Here is a 27,427-nt window from a genome sequence, read left to right as displayed (position 1 = left end):
GCACTCGCAGGGAAGTAAGAGGGAAAGTCCCATCGCACAAGTGGTTCTGTATCTCCCCAAACCATCCTTTTGGGTGCTATTTCCAACTTTCCAGAAAAGAATAAAATGCTTCTCATTTATTTATCAGGCAAAAAACACAGTACACACTGTAAATACTTTTTTCAGAGTGGAACTCATTAAGCTGTAGGCAATAGATTTTAGCAAATAATGTATTAAGACAGAAAATGGATGGCTTGTGAGTAGGGTGTACTTGCATTCATTTTAGTCTTTGATTTGTAAGATGCCACTTAGTTCTGCTGACCTAAGCGTTATAAGCAGGGCACTCTACCAAAGAAAACTGGTTAACAGTTAATTTATTAGTACTGCGAAGGTACATGTGAGGCATGCAATGGAAATACAGTGCAATTGTTATTTACACAGAGAGCAGTCGGATCATTGATGTCTTTTTCTCAAGCTCTTGCTTTGTACCAGGGATGGGAAACAGTTTACTCCCTGCCTGAATCTTATTCATTTATTGCATGTGTACCCAACCTATTCTCCAAGGAGCTCAGCATATCAGTAACAGCTGGCAGTGGGTGGGCGGGCAGAATTCCACCCCCCTCCTGTGTGATATCAAGATGGTATACATGGGCCTGGTTTGGAGAAAACGAACTCAAGGGCCTATTGAGACCTATGCCAGGCCTATGGGATAGACGTTCCTCACCCCTGCTGCAAGAATATGTCCAAACCAGCTACTTTTCCAGTACTTAACAAGATTGACAAGTGGAGCATATATTTACATGCATATTTATTTCATAGCAAGCCCCACTGTGTTCAGTTGGACTTTTTTTTTTTAAAAAAAAAGTAAAGAACCCCTGACAGTAAAGTCCAGTTGTGAACAACTCTGGGGTTGCGGCGCTCATCTCGCTTTACTGGCCGAGGGAGCAGACGTTTGTCCGCAGACAGTTTTTCCGGATCATGTGGCCAGCATGACTAAGTTGCTTCTGCCGAAACTAGAGCAGCGCACAAAAACGCCGTTTACCTTCCCGCCGGAGTGGTTCCTATTTATCTACTTGCGCTGGCGTGCTTTCGAACTGCTAGGTGTGCAGGAGCAAGGGACCGAGCAACGGGAGCTCACCCCGTCGCAGGGATTCAAACCACTGACCTTCCAATCAGCAAGCCCTAGGCTCAGTGGTTTAGACCACAGCACCACCCGCATCACTTACTCCCTTGCAAATGAGTTTGTAGCATACCAGCAGCTGTATAGTGGCACGGCACCCAGAGCTGCATGTCAAGAGGCTTCGGGCTGCATGCCGCTCATCCCCCCCCCCAAAAGAAAAAGCTCAACAACTTAGGGTTGTCCATCAAAAAGAAGTGGGAGTTCCTGGGGGTGTGGGAAACCATAAGTATTATAGGTGATCCAAGTTGACACAAAGCTCGTATTTCCTAGTCAGCATACAAGAAGTATCAAATGACATTAGCTGAATGAAGACCGTTATGTAGACAAGGATTGTTGTTGTTGTTTTAGGTGGACAGACATGCAGGGTGGGGGTGGGGAGCTGCTGCCCTTTTAAGAAACAGCAGTGGCTCAGCTATGCCTGTAGCAAAGAGCTCCCTCACAGCTGTCGGTGATTAAATAGAGAATTCTAGCAGAGTAGAATTGCAGCGATATGGCTGAGCCAGCAGCTTGCTTGAGTGCTGACTGTTGAAGAAGGGAGACAGCATATAAATTGAAAAAAGGGAAGAGAAAGGGCGAAACCAACGTCTAGCTCTGGGAACGAAAGAGGCTACTCTAGGAACAGTGACCCTGAGAGAATGTGCCCTTCCTGGAAAGAACCAGATGCACACTTTATACGGGGGGGGGGGGACCCAAATAACACAATAACCCATTCAGATTTACAAGATGGAAAGTATTGTTCTTTAGCAGGTCTGTAGCCAGACACACGCACACACGGATATTGATTCATCTGTGAATTTCTTTTGGCTCGCTTTCCCTGAGCACAATGTGGTCCACCTTCACCCCGTTTTCAGTTTTGTTAGTTAGCAGGTGGATGTAAGGGGATGTAAGCAATTTCTGTCCCATCCCATGTTCCTCACAGTCACAGTCAGATTTGTTTCTTTTCCACCACCGTTTGATTTCTGCTTCTACTGATGCTATTCATCTCTCTAGCTGTGATGGCCTGAAACTCAGCCATTTAATTATAGTATTAATTTCATTCCTTTTCCGAGGAAGGGAAACGTCAAAAACAGTGCAGAAAATAACTTCATTATTTATGTAACATTTCATGACTTTAAAAATAAATTTAAATGATATCAAATATGACTCGTATCCACTTGTGTGATCTCTGTTCCTGACTAACGATGGATGCATGAATTGTGGCAACTTCCTCTCCCCATTTCCATTTTTCCAATGGGATTCTCTGACATGTCTGGTGGCTAGGGAAGCAAACAGAGGGGAGGAAAGCTGAAGGTCACTGTGTTTCAAAGAGAAAGGCAGGATCTCAGAAATGCGATCACGCAGCCCTCTTGAAAACGAGCTTATGATAATAACTTAGCCAATAATAACTAAGAGGTCCATCATTATCTTGAAACAAGGGTAGATGTATGAGTGCAAAGAACTGTAGAAAGCAAATGGAGGCAAGGAAACCCTCCCTGATCTATTGCCAGTGAATTCATAACTGGATATGCAGCAGGTGTACTTCAGAGCATTTTATTTTGACCCTTAAACATGTTTTTAAGAAACAACTGGTACGTTTTATATATACTACAGTGCCACAATTTCCCCTTCTCAACTGCTATTCTGCATTGATAAATTCTTTTGTATTATTTATTTATTTACTTATTTATTTATTTAATTTCTTACATACATACATAAATACTGCCTTACACCCGACGAACACCTCAGTGTATACAAAAAAAAAGACAAAAATACATAGGATAATAACAAACAAAACAGCAACAAGGTTTTACATTATGACAACATAATATATAAAAAAGGAGTGCCCGTAAAACAAATGGCCTGGGCTATCTAGTTCAGTATTCTACTTACCTTAAAAAAGGTAAAGGTAAAGGGACCCCTGACCATTAGGTCCAGTCGTGACCGACTCTGGGGTTGCGCGCTCATCTCACATTATTGGCCGAGGGAGCTGGCGTATAGCTTCCAGGTCATGTGGCCAGCATGGCAAACCAGAGCAGCACATGGAAACGCCGTTTACCTTCCCGCTGTAGCGGTTCCTATTTATCTACTTGCATTTTGACGTGCTTTCGAACTGCTAGGTTGGCAGGAGCTGGGACCAAGCAACAGGAGCTCACCCCGTCACAGGGATTCGAACCGCCGACTTTCTGATTGGCAAGCCCTAGGCTCAGTGGTTTAACCACAGCACCACCTGGGTCCTAAAAACAAAAGCACAGGGCACAATATAGGGAGTTGGACCCTTTTCACTGGGTGGGCAAGTGGTGGATGAGGTAGAGGTGCCCCGCTGCCAAGCCCTGCTGATCTCCACTGATGTCTGCCTGCAGAATTACGCCAGCATCATTCTGTCAGTGCAGAGTTCCGCTTCTGTTGCCATTTAGGCAAGTGGAAATGCTGCCAGTGGGATCCCCATCAATGGAAGCCAGCAGAGAGTCCCCAGTTGGTGCATCCCATGGGCAGAGAGAGGCTGAGCTCACCCACAATATGTTGTGCCCCAAGTTGCCTCCACTGGGGTCACTTTTCACCCTGGCTGCCATGCACAGAGAGGCTGCAAACACACCAGGGGACCCTCTGCTCCATTAAGCCTCACCAGGATGAAGCTGGGCTTACAGACACAGCCTTAGTTGCAATTGTAGATATTTTTACTATATTTGCTTGCTCTCTGGCTGGCAGATCAGCTGAGTGCAGCACATTTTTAAAATATATTTGACGTCTTTGTTCAGTGGGACTTCTCTGAAGCCACTTTCCTACGACTGAATCCTGTGTCATCAGAAACGCGCCACTCTGCTTTTCGCCTGTCAGTTTGTGGCGAAAAGCTTTTGTTCTCTCTATAGCCCTTCGCTTTGGTCGAAGAGGCGGAGCTGCAGCAGTGATAGTAGTTTAGGTACCATTTCCTTGCCTTCTGGGACCCTTAAGAACCATTGTGCTGTGAACTGTGAAACTGACCATCTGTGCCTCAGAGACCTTGTTACACGGATACATGAGGCAGTTAGGGGGGCCATGTATCCTACTATACAAGTGGCAGTCCTCTGTTTTGAAGGGCTGATGGAGGACAGTCCTCTGCTTGAAAGTGCCCTCTAATTGAAGGGCTGCCTGGTCAAGAAAAATAAAAAGGGGGATCAGGAGGGGCCTTGTGGTTATTCATCCACAATGAACACCTGTCACGGTCCGGTCGGCGGGCGGTTGAAGCCCTGGCTGAGGACGTCAGGACCAGAGGCAAGATGGTGGTATAGAGGCAGGAACAGGTGCAGGGCTGAGGATCCAGCAGCAGGCAGTCTCAGGGTCAAGGAGCAAGGTGGAGGCAAAGGTCTGGGAGTCAAGGAGCAAGGCGTCGGCAAGGCAAAGGTCCAAGGGTCGAGGATCAAGGAGTCAACAAGGCAAGGGTCCAAGGATCAAAGAGCAAGAGGCCAGAGGCAACCAGGCAGGGATAGTGTTGCTGTGGCAAAGAGCTGAAGGGAAATGCTGAGCTTTTATCCCTCCCAGCTCCTGCCACCAGGTGCAGTGAGGTATCAAGTGGCCTCACCTGAGTAACCACTCCTTGCTTCTCCAGCACAAGCTGAGGCAGGCCCCAGTCCTGCAAAGCACTACAGGCCCCAGAGCCTGACTCCTGCCCATACTCCTGACAACACCTGGACAGGAAACTTTGCTGCCTAGTCAGCTTCCCCCACTCTTGAGATACTTGGTGTATTTTTATTTAAATATAAGTAATTATTCCTAAATTTGTACCCACACCTAGAAATGTTTCCGTAGTGTAGATTACTGTGGCTAGCAAGGCTCTTCCTGTCCAAACGTAATTGCAGCTGCCCAACCAAAAATTAGGCACTCCTAGACCCTGATGCTACCCAAATATGAATTTTGTGGTGTGTAACTGAAAAGAGGACTAAGACAATGGCTGTTTTGCCACATCTGGATAATCTGCAAATAATACTGAGTAATCTATTAATTTGGTCAGAGATTTAGTGCCTGGCTATAAACCTGATTTGGTCTATGCCATGTGGGGTATTATTTTGCTGTTTTGCTGCATATAAGTTGGAATGGATGGGTCAGTCTATTTCCAGTCAGTAGGGTTTTGACTCATTCATAAGTCTGTTCCATCCCATTTTCCCATCAATCTGTGAGATAGATACAGTACAGGTCCCAGCACGAAAAAATAACAAAATGTATTAAAGGGAGATTATGCATGTAGAAATGCACACCTCCAATTCAGCCTCTGCCAGTCTGCGGCAGCTGATTTTAGCCAGACCAAAGAACATACCATATACCTGGGAGGAAGCATCACTGTATTCCCCAGCAAGTCATCCTCTTCTTGTCTCCCTAATCTTGCTATGCAGGGGAACAGCAACGCCGTGCAAAAACCTGCAACTAGCACATGGAATGAAAGAGACCACACAAATCCCTTCAAAAAGTGTGCAGCTTGGAATACTTTGATAGATAGGCTCTATGATCATGGTGCTGGTCTGTAATTAAAGGAATAGAAAGTAGCAATTTTTATGATGCAATTGCAGATTTCACTATTTAACAATTAACATTAGATGCTTTATACGTATCCTCCTTGAATCTTACCTCTGTCATGTAGTCTTAAAATTACTGTAATTTGGCAAGTGATTAGCAGTAAACTGATTCTTGTTATTGCTCTACATACATGACTTTTATTTCTATTCCTTAACCCTGACCAATATCCAACTTGTTTGGGTGTTAAGTAGCGTGAACACATCGTGCTTCCTCTTTGACACATCCTTAATGTGGGTCATACCACTCTTTGTTAGCACGTGAGTTCAGTTTTGCAACTTTTTACGGCGGTGGATGGCAGCAGAAACTTTTGGATTTTGAAATGTGATTTGGAAGTATATGCTTTTCACATCTGCATCCACGATGAATGCATTCTGATAAGGCCACACTCATTTCAATTTTCTGAAGGCACATACGGTAGTTCCCTATGAAGTTTCCTGGTAACTATCGCAATTTGCTGACATTTCCATCTGCGCTTGTTTAATATCATGAGACTTCCTGGTAAATCTGAACATTTCATGTGCTGGTACACTGCAGATTAGCTACTTCCTCACCTCACCTTCCAACACAGCATTCTGTGAATGGAACCCTATTCATGGAATATCTACATTCAACCCAGAGAGAGAGAGAGAGAGAGAGAGAGAGAGAGAGAGAGAGAGAGAGAGATAGCCTGTAGAAACACTGGAGAGGTGTTGCATGATCTTGAAATCCTAAATTTCAATAAACGAAGCCTGTGCCTTTAAAATATGAGACATGGAGCAAATTTAGGGGTGGCCTTGTATTGTGTTTAAAATATTGGGTAAATTTCATGTAGGAGGAGTTTTTATTATACTGCATTGGACATTTTAGTCATAACCCTCCCAAGTCAGTATCTTATTCACAAAGAATTAGAAGGAATAGAGCTAGGCAGAAGAAGGAAAAAGATGTGGTTTTTTACCCAACCCCCCCTCTCAAGTTACCAATTATTGTAGTCCCTGATTGGCAGTTGCTTATTTCCTACCAAGTTGCACACACAGCTGCTGTGTTTTTGCAGTTCTCTGCCATTCAACTCAAAATAAAGAAAACTTCGCAGTTTCTCCATGGCAACCATTCCATCACTTGATTCTTGTTCTATTTCCAAGGTGCCTGAAAGGCTCCTCACAGGGGGCGGGGGGGGGGACAAGCTCTGAGCAGGCTTTGAGAAAGTGAGGGTGGTGAAAGGTACGGTGGAATTTAGACAATATTTCCGGCCTGCTACTTGGAGTGGTTCTGACCTTTCCTCTCTTCAGGAACACCTTCTGGTAGATGGGAGTTTTCTGAGGTTGGCATTCAAGCAGGGATGATTCAGCCCGCCCACCCAAGAGCAGATAGATAGACAGACAATACAGTTAATTTTGGGAAGTATTTTTTTAAAAGAATATATACAGAAGTGGGGTAGGGGGCGGCATTTGACTGTGGTTTGCGTGGGTGGCAGAGAAAAGGAGGACTGAGTGGCTACTTCTGTAATACACAACTTTGCAGAAAAGCTTTTTTGCTGTGGTTCTTCCAGCAGAGCTGGTAAAGTTCTTATAGTTGATATTGGCAAACATTCAGTCATTGGGGACACTCTTACTTTGGGGAAATGTGTATGCATGTGTGTGAGAATGGGATTTCAAACGGAGGACATCATATGAATTTTTTTGTCCACATAACACTAAGTGGGTTACTTTAGGCTTGTAGTCTTTTCAGTAATTTTGCTTTGCATTCTCTGTTGACTTTAGGGTGCTTCCCTTTTGTGTACTGTAGTTTTCCGTCTATAGGACGCCCCCATGTATAAGACACCCCCTATTTTTGGGGGGGACTCCAATTTAAGAAAATGGGGGAAGATGGCACAGAGTTTTTGAGCTTTTTGGGGGAAGGGATTGCCCACAGTTTTTGAGCTTTTTTGGGGGGGAGTTGGCCCAGAGTTGCTGAGATTTTTGGGGGGCTGGAATTGCCAAAAACCGCTCACCCGCCGCTGGTGATAGCACACATTGCCAAAGACCCGCATCCGCCAATCAACCGTGATATTGCCACAGAGGCAGCCAATCGCAAACAGCTCTTCACACAGCCACCAATCACCCACCCTGTCACCACAGAAAATCTCCTGCTTGCGGCTGCAGCCATTCGCCCAACCCCCCTCTGCACTACCCATGTATAGGACAAGGGCAAATTTTAAAGCTAATTTTTAATACGGTATTTACCCTGCATTGTTTCCATCAGGCTGCCTGCACACAAAAACCTTTAAAGCACATTCAGAGCTCCCCTCAAAGAATTCCGGGCATTGTAGCTTGCTCCTTACAGAGTTCCCAGCAAGCCTTAACAAACCACAGTTCCCAGAATGCTTTGAACGGGGGGGATGCTTTGAATGTGATTTGAAGGTATAGAGTGTATAGACACAGCATCAATTAAAAAATATTCTCTGTTCTTAGGGAAGGACTGAGCAACTAATTCCATCCTGTTCCACTTTCACTGGCACGCAGTCACTGGTGGGTTCTGTGCCATTGTGTGCATGCTGTTCACTTTTTGTGTAAAATCTGTTAAGTTCTGTATATATCCCAGCAAAAGGAATCAATATCCCCCCTATATATATATATATATATAGGAAACTTGTTCATTTCCAGAAATTGTCTGATTTCCATTTAAAGTCATCCAAGTTGGTGGCCATCACTGCCATAGTTGGCCTATCCACTCTGTGCTTTCTTTTCTCTCCTGAATCTCCCAGCATTCTTCTTCATTGAATGTCACTGAGTTCTAGTATTATGAGAGAGTGAGACTTTCTCTACCATTTCACACCCCTCTATCATGTCTGCTCTTACTCATCTTTTATCAAACCTAAAACATCCCAAGCATCGTAACCTTTCTGCATAGAGGAGCCGCTCTAGCCAATCAATCGTTGTTGGTTTTTCCCCTTTCCTGAACCCTTTCCAGGTCTATAATATCCTTGTTGAGGTGAGCCAACCAGAACTGAACACAGTACTCCACGTGGGGTCGCTCCATAGATTTGTATAATGACATTATATTGCCAGTTTTATCTTCAAGCAGTTTCCTAATTATCCTTAACATGAAATTCACCTTATGAAAAACACAGTGTCAACATATTCATTAAGTTACCCACCAATGGCATGCAGTCAGTAGACTAGGGGGACTAGGCTATTCTACTAAATATTCCCTTGGTGCCTCCTTCCCCAAGCGATAGGGAGGGAGGTGTGATGCTCACACGTGTGATGTCAGGACGTCACACGCATCCCCTCACAATTGCCCTCTCAAGCTGGCATCTCTGGGCCTAACTGTTCCTCTGTGGAAAAATTCACCATATAACACTATGACCCCAAGGTCTTGTTCCTAACCAGTCACTGCCAGTTCATACTCAATTAATACACACACACACACACACACACACACACACACCCACACACCCCTTGATGTACATCCATTTACATTTGTGTACATTGAATTGCATTTGCCATTTTACGTCCTATTCACTCAGTTTGGAGAGATCCTTTCAGAGCTTTCCGCAACCCCTCCTTTTTGTTTTAACTGCCCCGAACAACTTGGTTTCAACTGAAAATTTGGATACCTAACTCTATATCATTTATGAACAAGTTAAGAAGCACAGGTCTTAGTTCCAATCTTTTCTATATCCCTCCATTGGGAGAACTGTCCGTTTATTTCTACTCTCTGCTTCCTCTTTCTTAACTACTTACTAACCCAAGAGAGGACCTCTCCTTCATGACTGCTAAGCTTATTCAGGAATCTTTGGCAAGGTACTTCGTCAAAAGCTTTTTGAAAGTCTACCTACACACATTGCGAACAGGATCACCTCTATCTACGTACTTTGCTTGTGCTGCTCAGCTGTGAAGTTTTGTATGTTCATCAGGTATATAATGCAGCTTGCATGCTTCTGGATGAGCCAGTTACAGAATGACAGATTTTGAAGGATATAAACTCATAGACCATCTAATCCACGCAGCTCTTTTTTATGCCCCGTGACTAATTATCCACACAATTTTCTGAAGACTAAGCAAAAGGCTCCTACAATTTGAGAACGATGTGTGATGGGAATCTCTCCTTTCCACGGTTTCAGTTTCAGAGCCTAGCAATGTTATCTATCTACCAGATCAAAATCTATCATTCAGAATGTATGTATAACCACGCAAGTTGAGGAATGAAGAAATAAACTGAATATGCTGGAAGACCTGAATCGGTTTTTGCGCTGACTGAATGTTTTTGCAGTGCACTGTCGATCTGATGTGCGCAATATGCCAGAAATATGTTACAACGTTTAGGCTGGATCAAAGAAGCGTTTCAGTTAAACGTGTTGCAAACTTTGTATGAGAAATCGGGTAAGCAGAAATGGAAACTCCACAGCGCCATCTGGTGTCACAGTGTTAGAATGCATAAACAACACATATAAAGTGATTTTTTCTTTGCCAATGTAGCTGAGTCCTTAGGTGCCCATAACAGAATTGGTTGTACAAACAATTCCTTCTTCCTGCCAGCCTCCGACACACAAACAACAACAACAACCCAGTTCTACTTAATTGGATAGACTTTTTCATATGTTTAAAAATATTTTAACTACAAGTGTGTTTGTGTGTTGAACACAAGTTGAGTTCCTACATCGGTACAAGATTAGGAGGAGGAAGTCTGCAGTCTTTCCTTAATTATAGCTTTATGCATTTCAAAATATAAAGTAAGCCTGCAATATAAAGTAAGCTTGCAATATAAAGCAAGCTTTAAAAGGGAACAAGTCAGAAAAGATTGTTTGGCCGAAGAAAACAATCACTTGGGTGATGATGTTTTTCTGGGACCCCTCTATCGCCATGGGATATTAAAATGAAATCCCTATTAAAGACCCTTCCCCTTTAGCACATTCCCCTGCACATTCATTTCTCCCCTCCCCCCTCACTACTTATTTACATTGCTTGATTTTTTTCTTAGCAACAGTTTAGTATCAGCTGTACCACAGCTGAGAGCTTGTAAACATGGTGGGAAGAAGCAGCATTATTAGTGGCAGAATATTTATCTTCTTGTTGCTTTTCCAGCCTGTGAATAATATCTGAGTATGCTGTGCCAAGTTGAATGGTTCTAATTCACTACAACATAAATCGCTGAAGGCAAATATATTGTTAGCGAAGCCGTTGATGTGCTAATCACGTTCTTGCGTCTCTAAGTTACATAAAAATGCATGCATTTATGCGGTTAGGAACCTTGAGAAATATTAACAGATGACTCTGTGAAATGTACAAGGTATATTTTTCCCCCTCCAGTGTCATTTGATAGCCCATGGAAACAAACCAACACATTTTATATTTTTATATGTATGAAGATCAGGATTTCATGGTTATGACTGTCAGTGTTGATTTTTAGGTATTGAAATATCATTAAATGCATTAAAAAATCAGTTTTGAAACTGAAATGATATTCAAATAGAGGTCACTTGGTTCTCTCAGAATTCCATTAACTATATATCAGAACTACAGCTTCTGATAGTTTAAGAACTATATAGAATAGGTGTAGGTGTTTCACATTCCAGTGGTATTGATTCATTTAATATGTTTTGTCACACCTTGTGAAAAAATATACAGGTAGAAAGCACACATCTATTTAGGTGCCTGAAATAACTCTATTGACATACATACATACATACATACATACATACATACATACATAATTTTCTATTCTGCTTTTCCATAGCTAAAACTATGCTCAAGGCGACTTACAACATGTAAAAAAAATACATAATCACAAACATAACAAAAGTAATCATAAACAATAAATAAAACATCAAAAAGTACACAAATTGAAAAAAAATTCACATAAATCATATTAAGATCTAAAATAAAGATACAAAAAATAAAATCAGTAACAGCAATTCCCACAACAAATCTCTGAGCAATTCCCTAGCACTTCTTGGTAAATATACAGTTCACAAAACTGGATTTCTGTTAAACCACAACAGTCTATAAACTATAGAAGTGCATAAGAAAACCATGCAACGAGCTTAATTCCACTTTGAAAGTTAGACAAATATTTAGGAAAACCACTGTTGTTGGAAGTGCTGCCAAGCCTGCTACCAGTGAGCTGGGTTAAAAGCAAGTGTTACAGGTGACTGGTGTTTCTAAAAGGTGCTCTTGTGTCTCCTCATTGCAACTGCAGACTGTGCCATTCTTAGCATATGACACAACATTTCCCACTAAGCAGGGAATATGTTCCTGCTGTATGAGAATGGGAAATGCTTCAAGTGATGATTTCTGGGTGTCGGGGAAAGGAGGATTGTTGTGCTGCATCTTCCCCAAATAATACATCAGTATATGCAAAAGCTAGGACAAGTTGTTCTTTCTTCATATCTAGGATCTTAGACAATATTACAGTGTGCTTGCTCTTTTGCATGCTGCAGGAAGGATTGAGAACCAGTGCGGTGTAGTGGTTAAGAGCGGTAGACTCATAATCTGGTGAACCGGGTTCGTGTCTCCGCTCCTCCACATGCAGCTGCTGGGTGACCTTGGTGAAATATACTCGGAGTCGAGAGTGAATTTCATGCTCTTTATTCAGCTCATAGTCATCAAGGAGGAGAAGAGAAGACGAAATGCTCTTTTCCCCAAACCATCTGCTTATATACATTATTTACACAATGGGCCTTGCGTGATTGGCTACTTCAGGGCTACACCTGTGGGCCAATTATATTATGGATTGACTTCTGCCTGCAGCCTGATTGGCTGCTCCTACAGGCCAATCAGGTAGCAGATTCACTTCTGCCAGCCGCCTGATTGGCTGCTCCAGCAGACCAATCAGGCTGCGGATTCACTTCCACCTGGAGTTGGATTGGGTAGCTCCCGCTGATTCTGAATCCTATTGTTCTAGGATTCAGCTCAGTACATAACACTTGGGCTAGTCACACTTCTCTGAAGTCTCTCAGCCCCACTCACCTCACAGAGTGTTTGTTGTGGGAGAGGAAGGGAAAGGAGAATGTTAGCTGCTTTGAGACTCCTTCGGGTAGTGATAATGCGGGATATCAAATCCAAACTCTTCTCCTTCTCCTTCCCCCCCTCCTCCTCCTCCTCCTCCTCCTCCTCCTCCTCTTCTTCTTCTTCTTCTTCTTCTTCTTCTTCTTCTTCTTCTTCTTCTTCTGTGAAGTGGTTAGTGAAGGACCTTTGACTCTTTCCATGTTTCTCTTTCACCAGGTTTCTCATACACACAGCAACCTAGGCCATATGGGTGGGGAAGAGGGGGGTTGCAGTGATTTTTAGGAAGTCATTAGCTTGCACTAGGCGTCCTATTGGGAAGACCCAGTTTCCATGTTCTGGAAGCTGGGAAATAGGGGCAGTACAGGATTCCTTTTGGTGTACCAACTTCTCCGCTGCACCAAGAATTCCCTGCCCGAGCTGCTCCAGGTTGTGGTGGATGTTCTTCTGGAGACACTTAGTTTGGTCGTCCTAGGGGATTTTAACATCCATGCCAACACAACCTTACAAGGGGCTGCTTGGGACTTCATGGTAGGCATGGCCTCTGTGGGGCTGTCCCTGAATATGTTTGGCCTAACTCATAGTCGCGGACATGCCTTAGATCTGGTATCAGGAAATTTTTATTTCCTGTATAGGAAAAAATTTTATGCCTAATGTTTTACCATTTGTTATGTGCTGTAAGCTGCCCAGAGTGGCTGGGGAAACCCAGCCAGATGGGTTTGGGTGTAAATAATAAAATTTTTTATTATTATTATTATTATTATTATTATTATTATTATTATTAGACTCCATGAGAATCAAATTATTATTGTGCCATTGTAACAGGAGTGTAGTAAAAACAACTAAAGTCCAACTGGAGTGTACTGAATACAACATTGTGCCAATAAATGAGTTTATGTAGTAGTTGCCAGCACATACATAGGTACATGCATTCTCAGTTTGGGGTTTCTAGTTACTCTTGAATTCAGGCATCAAGTGTTTTTAGTACACAATCTGTTTCCCCTGCCCATGGCAAGATAAGAGAGATGTTCAATTAATGAGTCATTTCTGCTCTATCAGGACAATGGCAGTGATTAGCTGTAATGTCTGACTTTCAGTTCCGCTAAGAGCACAGCTGTATATCCAAGGCTCCACTCAACTCCCACTCTCGACTGCAAATAGGATTTCCTCAGCAATAAAACCACCATATATGCACCTGGATTTCTGAATAAATTGCTGGTGGACTTTGTCAGAGAGACAGCATATATGCCTTGCATAGTTAAAAGTGTGTATACAGTTGAGTTTAAAGGGAAGTTCTAGGATTGCATATTAGCAAGACACACAAAGCAGAATAAAATTAAAATTAGCTAGTGACCACTATTTTGATTGTGTGTTTTTTTTATACTCAACCCTAGATCCATTATTTTCCATTCTCAAGGCCTCTGCCAGGTTAAAATAAGTTCACATCTACTGAAATCTTTTACATGCCAAGCTATGAAATCATTTTCAGAATGAAGTTAAGCATTTTCAAAAAGAAATGTAAGCTGAAATAAACTGAATTCCCTGCAGATGTGCATAGGAAAACACAATAGTAAAGAGGAAAACCAACTGTGGTTAAGAAACCCAGCAACATGGTTTCTGTTTGAATAGTGTAAAAAGATTTAAAGTGAAATATAATATTAATTTTTCAGTTCAAAATAAATCTGGTGCTATGAAAGGTAGACAGCCTTTTCTACCTGTACGTAGCAAGAAGATCACATGCCACCAGGATAATAAAACCAATGTTTGCTTCCGCTAAGCAAATTTAAATAAGAGTCCCTCCTGAATGCAAACCTTAGATCTCCACTGCCTCTTTTTTTTGTTCTTTTCTTTTTCTTTCTTTCCGTGTTTACATTTTTTTTATCAGCTAAAGTGCTTGTCTCAGGTGCACATAGTGTCCAGATGGCAACAAGCTGGCTTTTATCAATGCCAACAGTGGGAATAAGGGCTTTTCATTCAGTTCTGGGGAGAAACCAAGCAGAGCCAAAAATGAAGCAGATTTCAAAAGTTGAAAACGGTGTAGTGGTTGGATTTAGGAGAAGCTGGTAATGCGAGGATTAGAGTACAGTGGTACCTCGGTTTACAAACACAATTGGTTCCAGAAGTCTGTACTTAACCTGAAGCGAACTTTCCCATTGAAAGTAATGGAAAGTGGATTAATCCGTTCCAGACAGGTCTGCGGGGTACTTAAACTGAAAATACTCAAACCGAGGCATACTTAAACTGTATCCTGATGCAACAGGTAATCTTATATAGCATACCCTCCAACATTTCTCTGATGGAAATAGGGATGTCCCATTCCATAATGATAATTTTACTATTTATGGGGTTGCCCCAGCCACTCTGGGCAACTTCCAACATAATAAAACATTTAAAAAAACTTCCCTATACAGGATTGCCTTCAGACAGCATGGGGGTCGGATAACTCCATACCTTCCAACATTTCCCCAATGAAAACAGGGATATCCTAAGGATAAGTGGGACATTCCAGGATCAAATCAGAAACTGGGACGGCTTCTCTAAATGGAAAATTGGGACACTTGGAGGGTCTGATATAGAGTTCACATAGCAACACATTTGTTCAAAACCTAGACCCTTTAGCGTAGCAAACAATGACTGATTGTTCAACGTTAGCCAAATGCAGAATAGATCCATTAAAACCAGTGGACTTAAGTATGACTGATATTGCCCCAAAGGATTAAATTGGCTTCAATGCAGAGCTGGCATGCTTTAAACTCTGCCATAAAAGCAAATTCTCAATCATTTCAGAAAACATTCCCCAGAATGTTAAACAGCTGCTTTTAAGGATGCTATAGATCGCTTGTCATGCGGCTCAATAAGCTAGGTTTGAAGCTCTGAGTGTATGACTGCAATATGAGTAATCTAGTATGTGCCATGACGTTCTCTATTTCTAATCGCTGGGTTGGAGTCAATCTTGTAGTTACATGCTCTATAAGTTTAGAAGCTGTTTTCATATCTGGATGGCACACTCACAAGGACTTGCTTACACATATATTTTCGCAGGCAGCTGCTGCACTTTACAGACGGCCCATATTGACTTCTAGCCACACTGTCATACACAGACAAAGTTGTGTGAAGGCTGGATTTAGCATGTTGACTTCTCACGTGCCCCCAAACTGCAGTTTGTCAGTTGCATAGAGCAGACATCTGAGACATGCTAGTTTAGGCATGTTGCTGGCATTCACACATATTCTTTGTGCATGGCACTCTGGGGCTCAGAGCCAGTAAGAGCTCACAACAAATAATGGGCATTTCAGGCAGGAAGGGTAATATGACGAGGTTTTCTGTCTCCCTTGAATAGTGTCCTATTTCTCCTTAATGTTGGCTACATTATGCATGTTCCTTCAAGCCGGATCAAGATAATGAAGAGACTCCCCCCCCCCCCGGTAGCCTACACCACTTTAGATTGCAACTTCCCTGGTGACAGGGGTCTTTATTTTAAGGTGAATCACCCAGAAAAGTGCCCTTTCTTTGAACATTCTAGACTGGCTTTTGTCTGAAAATCCACAGCAGCACCAAAAGGATACAATATCATGTGATGTTGATTTGTCATAATGTGAAACAACTACACCAGAAGGCAAGTTCATAGGAACTTAAGGTTGAGCAGTTGTTACCTTTCCAGGAACAGCAGGCACAAACTACAGCAATATTTATAAATGCACCACGTTGCTGGGTTTTCTTGAGTACCTCCCTTTCCTGGCCTTGTTGAAAAGGGTGTGTGTGTGGGGGGGTATTTCAATCTAGATTTAATGTTTTAGCTAACGTTACAAAAGTCCTTTGCATGTACACACAGTGCATTAAGAGGAGTGTGTTTTGCCTTGAGAGTTGCAGTCAATATATCATTGCACCACTGCATGCCATCAGTTGAGCATCTTCACCTAGACCTCACAAGTGGAATAAGGATTTCTAGCTGCCAACACCAAGAAAACCCTGGCAGTTGTAAGCTCAGCGTTTTTCAGATTTCAGAAGAGATGGTGCCATAAAGAACAGATAAATCACATAAAAAAATTCCTTCAGTAGCACCTTAAAGACCAACTAAGTTTTTATTTTGGTATGAGCTTTCGTGTGCATGCACACTTTTTTTATTTTGTTTCGACTCAGACCAACACGGCTACCTACCTGTAACTAGATTAATCACACTTGTTTTTCTTTCAAGTCATTTTACTTTTTTTCAGAAGAATCAAAGGGGGAAAACCAAATTATTTAATTTAGGTCTGGCTTATCTGTTTTGTTGGTCTCTTGCAGTAGTGACAAAAATTTGTATTAACTTTTGTAGGGGTTTAATAATTCATCATACAATATATGTTTTTTCTTGGAGAGAGAAAAAAATCTCCAGAATCCCTTTGGTTTACTGTGGATAAGCAATGAAAATAATTGGTGTAATGAGTAGATGTGAATCAAAGCATGAAGTCCTGGAGGGCAAAGTTCTATAAAAAGCACAATGTTGAAAAGCTCAGTACCACAAAATCATTTGATCTAAATCTTCACATTTAACCAAAGTGAACAAAAATCCATAGATTTCATTTTAGCCTGGCCTCTATCTCTCTTTAACCTGGCAACAGCTCCTGGTGGCATGAATGAGAGCCTGAGGCACATTTTTGGAATTTGACTTGTACTAATTGTGTGATCATTAAGTGAGAAGAGAATGTGATTTGGTATCTGCACAAGAAAGCTAAGCAATGTTTTTAACGATGCTTTTAAATGATCTCATTTTGTCAAGGGATTTTGCATCTTAAAAACAAACAAACTAAAAACTAAAATCAGTTTGAATTCATTAGTTGGAAAGAATTTATTTCCAGTATGGTCAATGCTTATTATGTGAAGCCAAATCATCTGCCGAGCAGATCTTCATACATCTGCCTATCTACTCTAACCCTTTTTGCAAGGGAAACCTGTGATGTTCCAGATGTTACTGTGTTTCATTGCCCACACCAGCAGGGGCTGATGTGTGTTGGAGTCCAGAAACATCTGGCGGTCCAAAGGTTTCCCCAGCTGTGGTTTTGTAAGTCACAGCATGTAAGCTGATAGAATCACATTTAAAAAAAAAAAAAAGCGTCAGAAAAGCCCTCTAGATTGAGGTGGTGTTGGATGCATAGCCATTCTTGAGTCCATATGGTGGCTGTGAGAATGACAGGCAGCAAACCGCTCAGAAAATTAAATGCAGGGCCTGCCAGAAGAAGACATAATTCATGCTGTATAAGGGCAAAATGAATCTATTCAAGGCTTGGCCAGACTGGCGGTGGGCTTTCATGGGATTCTGTATGTTCTGTTCTATTTCACCTTATTTCTTTGTACATTGTTTTAAACTGTTCATAACATTCTGCATTGTTGTGACTTGCCCTTGGACCTTAGATTGAAGGGAGGGTAATTAATATTAATAGTAGTAGTAGTAGTAGTAATGATGATGTTCCACACACAGAACCCACATCAGCACAGGATCTCCTATTAATTACTGTGGTTGGAATAACTCAGTGGCATGGCCAATGGTGATATACATGAAGAACTTTCTCTAGTATGAGAGAGAACGGTGAAGGTTCTGTGAGCATGGGAATTCCTTGCCCAAGAATCCTTCAGATTGCAGCACCTTTGTGCTTTGAAATGTACTACTAAAGAGCCATTTCACCATATGTTCCTGTTTGTTTTGAAATTCATGTGGAACTTTAATATCTTGGTTACATTTGCCCCTGTTAGGTTGGCCACTATCCTTATTTTATAGAAGGAGGCTTAACACCTTTCCATGGTAATGGACATTTTTGGCTCCTTGCTTACCTCTGTTTTTTTTGTTTTTGTTTTAAATAAAGCTACTGAAATATACTTGGAGTCCTGTAGTGACTTCATGCTCTTTACTGCAGCCTGTAAAACAGTGAATGGAATTCCCCCCCCCCCCAACCTCAGGCTTTTATATACATTATTTACACAATGAGTCCTGTCTGATTGGCTGATTCTGCTTCCCTCCTGGAGCCTGATTGGTCTTTTCCTGCAGGCCAATCAGTTGTTGCATTCTGGGATCCTACTTGCCTATTGTTCTAGGATCCAAGCTCAGTACATAACAACTACATTTTTGTTAAATTCCTTGATACATTTTCTAGTTGGCTCCAGCAAAAGTTCATCCTATTGTTCGCCTTTTTTTATTGTGAAGCTAGATTTGAGGCTCCACTTCTGAGTTTTAACTTGTAGACAGATCACATGAGCCATCTCCATGGTAACTCTGCCTGATTTATGTTTGTATTTAATTAGAGTTGTCCATTACCTCTCCAAATAGAATTTAATTTGAATACATGGGCCTGTCACATTTTAAAAGATTCATTATACCTAATCTGAAAGTTGATTGACGAGATTTGCAGGAGATTGCATATTATATGCATGGCGTATTTAACAGTTTCAAATAGAAAAGGTAAATGTTCCTTTTCTCCAAAAGATTTGTGAATTTTGCTAGTCCCCCCCCCCTTCTGCAAAGGTCTGTGCAATCTTTCCCATTGTTATAATTTTAAATCATATTAGCTGACCTTCAGGGTATGTCACAGCCAGAAGCAAAACTGTATGAATTAGCATTTGCAACTGTGTCATTTAAAACTGGTTAACTTCGGCTAGAAAGCAGAACATAGCTGCCAAGTTTTCGCTTTTCTCGCGAGGAAGCCTATTCAGCATAAGGGAAAATCCCTGTAAAAAAGGGATAACTTGGCAGCTATGAAGCAGAAGTCACCATTTACAGACATGCTGGGGCATATTGTTTATTGATATAAAATATGGGCACCTTGCACAGACCTTTTGGGAGGTTATTTATATTTAGCTAAAGGATTTGTATCTTCTCTTTAGACAGGTTCTCAGGACTAAATTTCATGAGAAGTTAAAATGGCAATACAGCCATTAAAATAAAAAAATAAAAATAAAAATACTTACGAATTTAATGCTTTCCGAACGCACATTCGTAAGTCAAAAAAAATGTAAGTCGAATCCCTTACTGCATTTTTTTTTTAAAGTGTGTGTGTGTGTGTTTATTGTGTAAGATACCATAGCCAGTTTAATTGTGCCCCTGAAATTCGTCAGGATGCAATTGAATCTCATTGCGAAAAGTCAGCTGTATGGAAGCTGCTTCTGTGTGCTTTATTTACATCTCCATACAAAGAAATAAAGCTCCCCTTGTAGCAAGGGCGTAGCCAGGATCAAAACTAGGGGGGGGGGCAAGCCATGATCATTCAGGGGCGGGGCCACAAAGTGGGAACGTGGGCGGGGCTACAGGGCCAGCTGGCCTGGCGACATCGTGGTGGCGGCAGCGGCCACCTTGTGCTTCTGGGGCTGGCAACGGCGGCGGCTACCCTGCTTGGCTGGAGAGGACGGGAGGGTCGGGCAGGCAAGAGGGGGTGACAGGGTGGGCGAGGGCAAGGCAAGGCACGGCCGCAGTCACGACGGCTCCGAGGCGTTGCTGCATATCAGCATAATATTTCAACCATGTTGTGGGTTCAAGCCCCACCTTAGGAAAAAATTCCTGCATTGCAGGGGGTTGCACTAGATGACCCTTGTGGTCCCTTCCGACTACAATTCTATGATTCTATTGATATATTACCATAGCATATGCATCATTCTGCTTTCTTGAATTGTCCTACTCCTAGGCATAGCAGCCAACTCCTAGAGGCCTAGGTGCCTCCCCCCCCCCCAATTACTAGTAAATACCGTATGTGAAAGAGTCATCCCCCCCATGTTGATGGGCTTTCTATGTGGGGCTTATCTGCCCCCCCCATATTTTATTAAGAATGGAAGAGGGAGGGAAGGAAGGAAGAAATAGAGAGAGGGATAACTCATATTTGTGGGTGCCTCTGGGTGACGCTGTGATGCTGGAACTCTGCAGCAAGAGGACGGGAGGGTCGGGCAGGCGAGAGGGGGTGGCAGGGCGGGTGAGGGCGAGGGAAGGCACGGCCGCAGTCACGACAGCTCCGAGGCGTTGCTGCATATCAGCATAATATTTCAACCATGTTGTGGGTTCAAGCCCCACCTTGGGGGGAAAATCCTGCATTGCAGGGGGTTGGACTAGATGACCCTTGTGGTCCCTTCCGACTACAATTCTATGATTCCATTGATATATTACCATAGCATATGCATCATTCTGCTTTCTTGAATTGTCCTACTCCTAGGCATAGCAGCCAAATCCTAGAGGCCTAGGTGCCTCACCCCCCCCCCCCAATTACTGGTAAATACCGTATTTGAAAGAGTCACCCCCCCCATTTTGATGGGCTTTCTATGTGGGGCTTATCTGCCCCCCCCCAGTATTTTATTAAGGATGGAAGAGGGAGGGAAGGAAGGAATAATAGAGAGAGGGATACCTCATATTTGTGGGTGCCTCTGGGTGATGCTGTGAAGCTGGAACTCTGCAGCAAGAGGATGGGAGGGTCGGGCAGGGGAGAGGGGGTGGCAGGGCAGGCGAGGGCGAGGCAAGACAGGGCCGCAGTCTCGATGGCTCCGAGGCGTTGCTGCATATCAGCATAATATTTCAACCATGTTGTGGGTTCAAGCCCCACATTGGGGAAAAATTCCTGCATTGCAGGGGGTTGGACTAGATGACCCTTGTGGTCCCTTCCGACTACAATTCCATGATTCTATTGATATATTACCATAGCATATGCATGATTCTGCTTTCTTGAATTGTCCTAGCCATAGCAGCCAACTCCTAGAGGCCTAGGTGCCTCCCCCCCCAAAAAAGAAATTACTGGTAAATACTGTATTTTAAAGAGTCCTCCCCCCCCCCATGTTGATGGGCTTTCTATGTGGGGCTTATCTGCCCCCCCCCCCAGTATTTTATTGAGGATGGAAGAGGGAGGAAAGGAAGGAAGAAATAGAGAGAGGGATAACTCACATTTGTGGGTGCCTCTGGGTGACGCTGTGATGCTAGAACTCTGCAGCAAGAGGAAGATACCGGTACACCTGTACAGGAGCCTTGTAAGCAGCTTTCTCTCTGCTTGATTTACAGCAGGCACGTCCAACAGGTAGATTGTGATCTACCAGTAGATCACTGGATGTCTGTGGTAGATCACTGCTAGATCACTGGCACCCCTAAAAAAAGCTCACCCAAATTTTTCCTCCTCCCTAAAAAAAGCTGAACTATGACCTGAAGCCCTAAACAAAAATGGGCCTCCCTCCCTCCTAAAAGAAGCTCAACAAGTTTGACCTAACCCCCCCAAAACAGGGCTTCCCTTCCTTAAAAAAACTCAACAGCTTTGACCTGAACCCCCCAAAAGGGGGTAGATCACTCCCAGTTTTTAACTCTGTGAGTAGATCAGAGTCTCTTGGGAGGTGGCCACCCCTGATTTACAGTATACAGATGCAGGAGGAGGGGCAGACTGGAACACCAATGCTTTTTATAAACATCACTGTGTCTATCAAAGCTACAGCCCCCCCCCTTCTTATTCACTTCCTTTTAGCCTTGCAGGGCCACCTTAGTCAAATTGAATCCTCTGCACCCTCATTAAATCGCCAATAGAACTGTTAATGCGATCCCTGAATGCCCATTAACAACTCCCACTGAATAACAATAGGGTGAATAGGGTGGACCTTGCCTGAAGGGATATTCTGTTCCATTGTCTTAACTGCTTAAGTACTGGTAGCCACTTTGCTTTATTTATTTGATGTGTTTTTGTTACAGCTGTGTTCCCACCCCCAGCAAGTGGAGAGCTGCTCTTGCTAAAGCAAAGCCCTTTCCACTTCAGTTTTTGGAGGGGCAAAGTATTGGTTATGGTCTGTAAAATACAATAATTTTTTGCTTCTAGGGGGGGCAGCTGCCCCCTCCTGCCCCCCCTGTCTACACCCATGCCTTGTAGTCCGATCTTTATTTGATCAGTGGTCATGCTGGCTGTTTGAGGTAGGAGTAGGTGATGCAGAGCACTGTGGACATTTTCAGATAATAAAGAGTAGTAAACTTGCTTTACAAATTAAGAAGTGGTCTGTAGGTCACTTCCTGGGAAGGGTTATGCTCTGAGCATAGAGTGCCTTGGATTAATTGAGGCCATTGAGTTAGCAACAGCCTATGAAAGCCACTGCTTATACACTCCACCTTTTATGTTTGCATTTCTCCTCCTACTTCCAGAGCTTTTGGGAATTCTGAACATAGTATTAGGATGGGTTTCCTTAGTTCAACATTTAAAAAAAACTACTACAGTAGTAATAGACAGTTGTATGTCAACATGAAAAAAAATGTACTGCACTCTGCTCCTTTAAGGGACATTGAGTTTTGTGAAAGTTAAGTGAATAGTAAACATCTGTGCTCCTGATAACATCTATGTGGTTTACTTTGTTTCTGTCTTTCCAGAGGAAGACGGTGGTGACCTCCTCAAGACGGGGATCAGTTTTCCAGGAACGCCAGAGGAAGAACTAGGTACAGATCTCATTTCTTTTCTGAACAAAACTCATTCTAAACCAAAGCTAGGTGTCACCCACTCCTGAAACCGCTTAAAACAAAGTGTGTGTTTGCATGTACCTTTTTTTTATTGTAATCCTGAATCAGTTTGTGCAAGCAGTTAATTTCAAACTTAGTAGGTAGCTTTTGCAGTCTCCACACTTTACAAAAGTTATTCTCCAGATGTCCGCTCTGTACTGAACAGAGAAAAGCTGAACCATAAATATCAGACCAAAATAAGAGAGTTATTCTACCTAGGTAGATTGAATTAATGTGACCTATACTACAAGACTGTTCAGTACTGAATCATTTGCAGGATACTAACTAAATAGTGTCATTTCCTGACTGCATTTCCTAAGAACACATTCAGAATGTTTGGTGTACTTATTCAACTCAGAATTCAGGGCCTCTTGATGAATTTCCCACATGGGCTTAAGGAAAATGGTCGAAACTCCATGTGTATCACATCACTTGTGATATACTTCTTGAATGTCTACTGTATCAAATGTTCACAACGTGCTAGCAATCAGCGGTTACTAATGTGACTTATCACCGATGATTTTGTGCAGGCGTAGTATAGTATCCAGTTTCCGCTCCATGGAAATTTCAGAGGTATGAAGTAGCCATTTCCCAAACTTGGTTCAGTCAGTGGAGCACAGTGGACCTTAGTAGACATAGTACTCTTTTTTATTTATTTAAAAAGAACCATTGAATGTGTGTAATATTCACTGAAGTATAACGAAGGCATGCACTGTTTGTCAGTCATATGCATGTACATGTCGCTACATAATATTTCTGTCAGTTGGCTATTGTCAATTAAAATGTGATGAAGGGGGAAACACCATAGAATTTCTACAGATTTTAAGTACACAGCATTTTTCACTCAAGTCGCTATTCCCTTCATTCAGTATGTTCAAATAGCTTACAAGTTAGTTGTATATTTGCAGACGGGACGAATTAAAAAACCAGCCATTTTGCCTTTTCTTATTTGGGGCAATTCATGCAAGATGAATATCCCATGTGGGCACAAGGGAAATTGTCTAGATTACTGATCGTGATATAATTAAATTATGATTCAGGGGTAGCCAAAATAATGCCCTCCTTTCATCCCTTACCACCATAGTTTAATATGGTCAGGAATGATTCGAGTTTTAGCCTGACAACATTGGTGGGGGGAGGGTTTACCACATGGGCTACCTCTGTCTTTGTTATTAATTATTTTCTTGCACATTGTGTTTAGAGCAAAATCTGTAAGGGCACAATTAAGGCAAAGTTAAACATTTTTAGTCAGTAGTGTCGTGATTATGACCATGATAAAATCTCTGGCAGCGATTACCTCTGTTGACTGTGTGTCCACAACCGCACAGGGGCTGTGGCTGCAGTTGACTGACTGACTTTGACTCCGGTTGATGTTAGCTAAACTGCTCTGATTCTTAGAGTTTCTAGTTCAGGCATAGGCAAACTTGACCCTCCAGATGTTTGGGGACTACAACTCCCATCATCCCTGACCACTGGTTCTGTTAGCTAGGGATGGTGGGAGTTGTAGTCCCAAAACCTCTGGAGAGCCGTGTTTGCCTGTTCTAGTTCTTGTTGACTGCAGTGGGAAGGGAAAGGTTGGCAGAAGGTTGGCCTAGGAAAGTAGGAGTAGAAAAGCCCTGGCTGGAGAAGGTATTGACCCAGAGGAATAGGAGGACAGAGTCAGAGGTCTAAGTGGCTCCAAGACTGCCTGTACCACTAGGTATTATGCAGGAGATGCCCCAGGCAGCAGATCCTGGGAGATGGGGAGCACTCAAGAGAAAAAAGTGGCAGCGAAGAATGCTCTCCTTCTGCCAGGGTTGAAGCAAGAGCCATCTGATTGCCTTCTGTATGTGGGATTCTGAAGGGGCATATTGATCTGGAAATCTTTGACTACATTCCTGGTTTCCTGGTTGGCATTAATGTGAGAGAGTGAAGCAGTAAGCACACACTCAATTTTTTTATTTTTTTTAAAAAATGAAATCTTTGAAATGTAAAAGTGCTTAACCTTGGCTGAATAATTCTTACAGTAGTTTAAGTTTTGTGTGAAATGTTTTTGTTTTAGCTTCCAGGAAATGCCCTCCCCCTTCCTTCTTACCTTTCAGAAAGGTACACCATGTGCATTTGCAGCACTGGGCGAGCACAGAATACTCTTCCTTATCTATTTGATCAGCTTGTGTACAAGAAGAGCAAAATATAATGGTTTTACCTTTGGTCCCCTTTTACTTTTACTTTTGGTGTTGTCAACAGAAAATAGAAAGGGGTGGGGGATTTTTTGTTTTCAACAAAGAAATAAATGTTATAAAAGAAATAGTCTAATTTGCATTGGCAGCAGAGAAATCAATACAACATTATATGAATATATACTGTAAGAATTGATTTTGAAATGTGCCCCCCCCTCTCTCTCTCTCTCACACACACACAAATATGCAACTCTTCCATTTTTCTTGTTTTATATACCTGTTTTCCCCCCCTTTAGTTATAACTGATGGGCAAAACAATAGTCTTCATACTGGAGATAGCATAGGTTACAGTAGAGGAGAGTGTGTCTTTGGAAAATTGAGAAGACTTAACTACAGTATATGGCTTCATCTGCTCTTCTGAATTCAATAGGATTTTTGAAAACAAAGCTAACTATACCTCTTCTTCTTTTAAAACAAACAAATGATAAGCAGATATGCATCTTATATGAGAAGAAAAACCAAGGGTGAGGGATAATCATTCAAAACACAAACTATAATCCAACCAGGCTTTTTTAGTGAACTGTTTTCAGTAGGAGAAATGTTATTCCCACTGAAATAAATGACATTTAAAAGAGTTTAACTTGGACTGACCGAAATAACATTCCTATTTTTAAAGAGAGAAATCAAACTGGAACTTGGTTCAAAAACTATACTTTGTCTCCTGAAACTGCTGTGGAAAATTTTAATTTCAAGAGGTTTTGAATTTTTGTGTATAAAGTCAAGGTGTATGTCTTTTCCTTTAGTGGCCCACTAAGTATTTCGTGACAATATGTCTCTGTAAGCTGTGTTTCTGTTTCGTTCCTATTGACCCTTGCTCTTTTCCAGTGTGAAAAACTGTTAGAAATGGATGTGGGGATCATCTACATTTCTCCACCCGTGCTCTAAATATCATAGTTTGATATAATCATAATGGAGCAATCTTGCACACTGTTTTTTGTATACTTGAGCCCCACTGAAATCACCATGATTCATGGATTTTGTCACATTGCACAGGATTCTGCACTTGATTTCCCCCTACACTTTCTCTAAAACATATTGTTAGAAAACATTGTGCAATTGTATGAAATTGCCATAATTATTCTAGCAAATGCTGTCATTTTATCTGCATGTTTCAAATAGGCGAAAATATATTTAAAACAAAATATTTGTTGAATTTCCACTATTAAGTTGCATGGTGATTAAATCCACACATGAATGCATTGATTTAAAGCATTTATATATTTCCCTTCATAAATACTAACTCCAGATGCCTTTTTTACAGCAAATTAAAATTATACATATCTTTTTCTTTCTCCTTTCTGTTCCTACAAGCTCTGCATAGCTGATTTTCATTTTTCTAAAAATTAGATACTCCATATAATTTTATGGGAAATTACAGTTTGGAAATCTAAACTAATGGCATTCTAATGCTGATTTTTGAACATTTATAGGATTATTTTGTAAACAATTCATTAAAGCCAAACACAAATGCTTATAGGTGCTTTGTTCCCAGCCGACAGCAAGATTACTGAACGAAAACTTTTGAAGTTAGCATCCTAGGAAGATTATCAACACTTTGCACTGTGTGAATTAACATATGGTCACAATTATCAAGTAACGAGCTCATTTTAAATAATGGGGGGGGGAAGTGATAGAACACCATATAAATGTGTTACCGAACCAAGAACAGCAACCAGGGGAAAGAATTATAAAAGGAGATCAACTTTTTGTTGCAGAATTGATTCCTCCAACTAGCTTATTAGTTTAGACAGCAGAGACTGTATTGGATTTCTTTAAAGGAGCTTACAAAAGCTTTCACATTGACTTTATTCTCCAGAGTATGATTTCATACCTTTTCCCTATAGATTTTTTTATACATTGGGTAGCAATATGGAATGCACTTTTGGGAATTCATCTTGGCCCAGCATTTCTTACACAGGCATATGAATTTGCAACTAAGGGAGCAAGTGGGGTATTTCCCCCACAATGAGCTACACACACACACACACACACACACACACACACACACACCAGGGAAGAGCTGCTTTTCTAAGTAAAAGCAACCGTGTCTACTGTATTCAGTTCATAGCTGCAGTTGTTATAAAGATGGGCTCAATTCTAC

General features: G+C 41.9%; 1 protein-coding gene across 1 annotated transcript in view; it reads left to right on the top strand.

The window, feature by feature from the left end:
• Positions 1-27,427, top strand: part of DLGAP2 (DLG associated protein 2) — a 365,596-nt gene that overhangs the window by 234,603 nt on the left and 103,566 nt on the right. Inside the window, exon 4 of the mRNA XM_060272460.1 lies at positions 22,982-23,047. Within this exon, the coding sequence (XP_060128443.1) occupies positions 22,982-23,047 (66 nt within the window). The remainder of the gene's footprint in view (positions 1-22,981; positions 23,048-27,427) is intronic.

The sequence above is a fragment of the Zootoca vivipara genome, chromosome 3, assembly GCF_963506605.1.
Source record: "Zootoca vivipara chromosome 3, rZooViv1.1, whole genome shotgun sequence".
Lineage (NCBI taxonomy): Eukaryota > Metazoa > Chordata > Lepidosauria > Squamata > Lacertidae > Zootoca > Zootoca vivipara.
The sequence above is the reverse complement of the archived record's forward strand: the minus strand, read 5'-3'. Positions and strand labels throughout refer to the sequence as shown.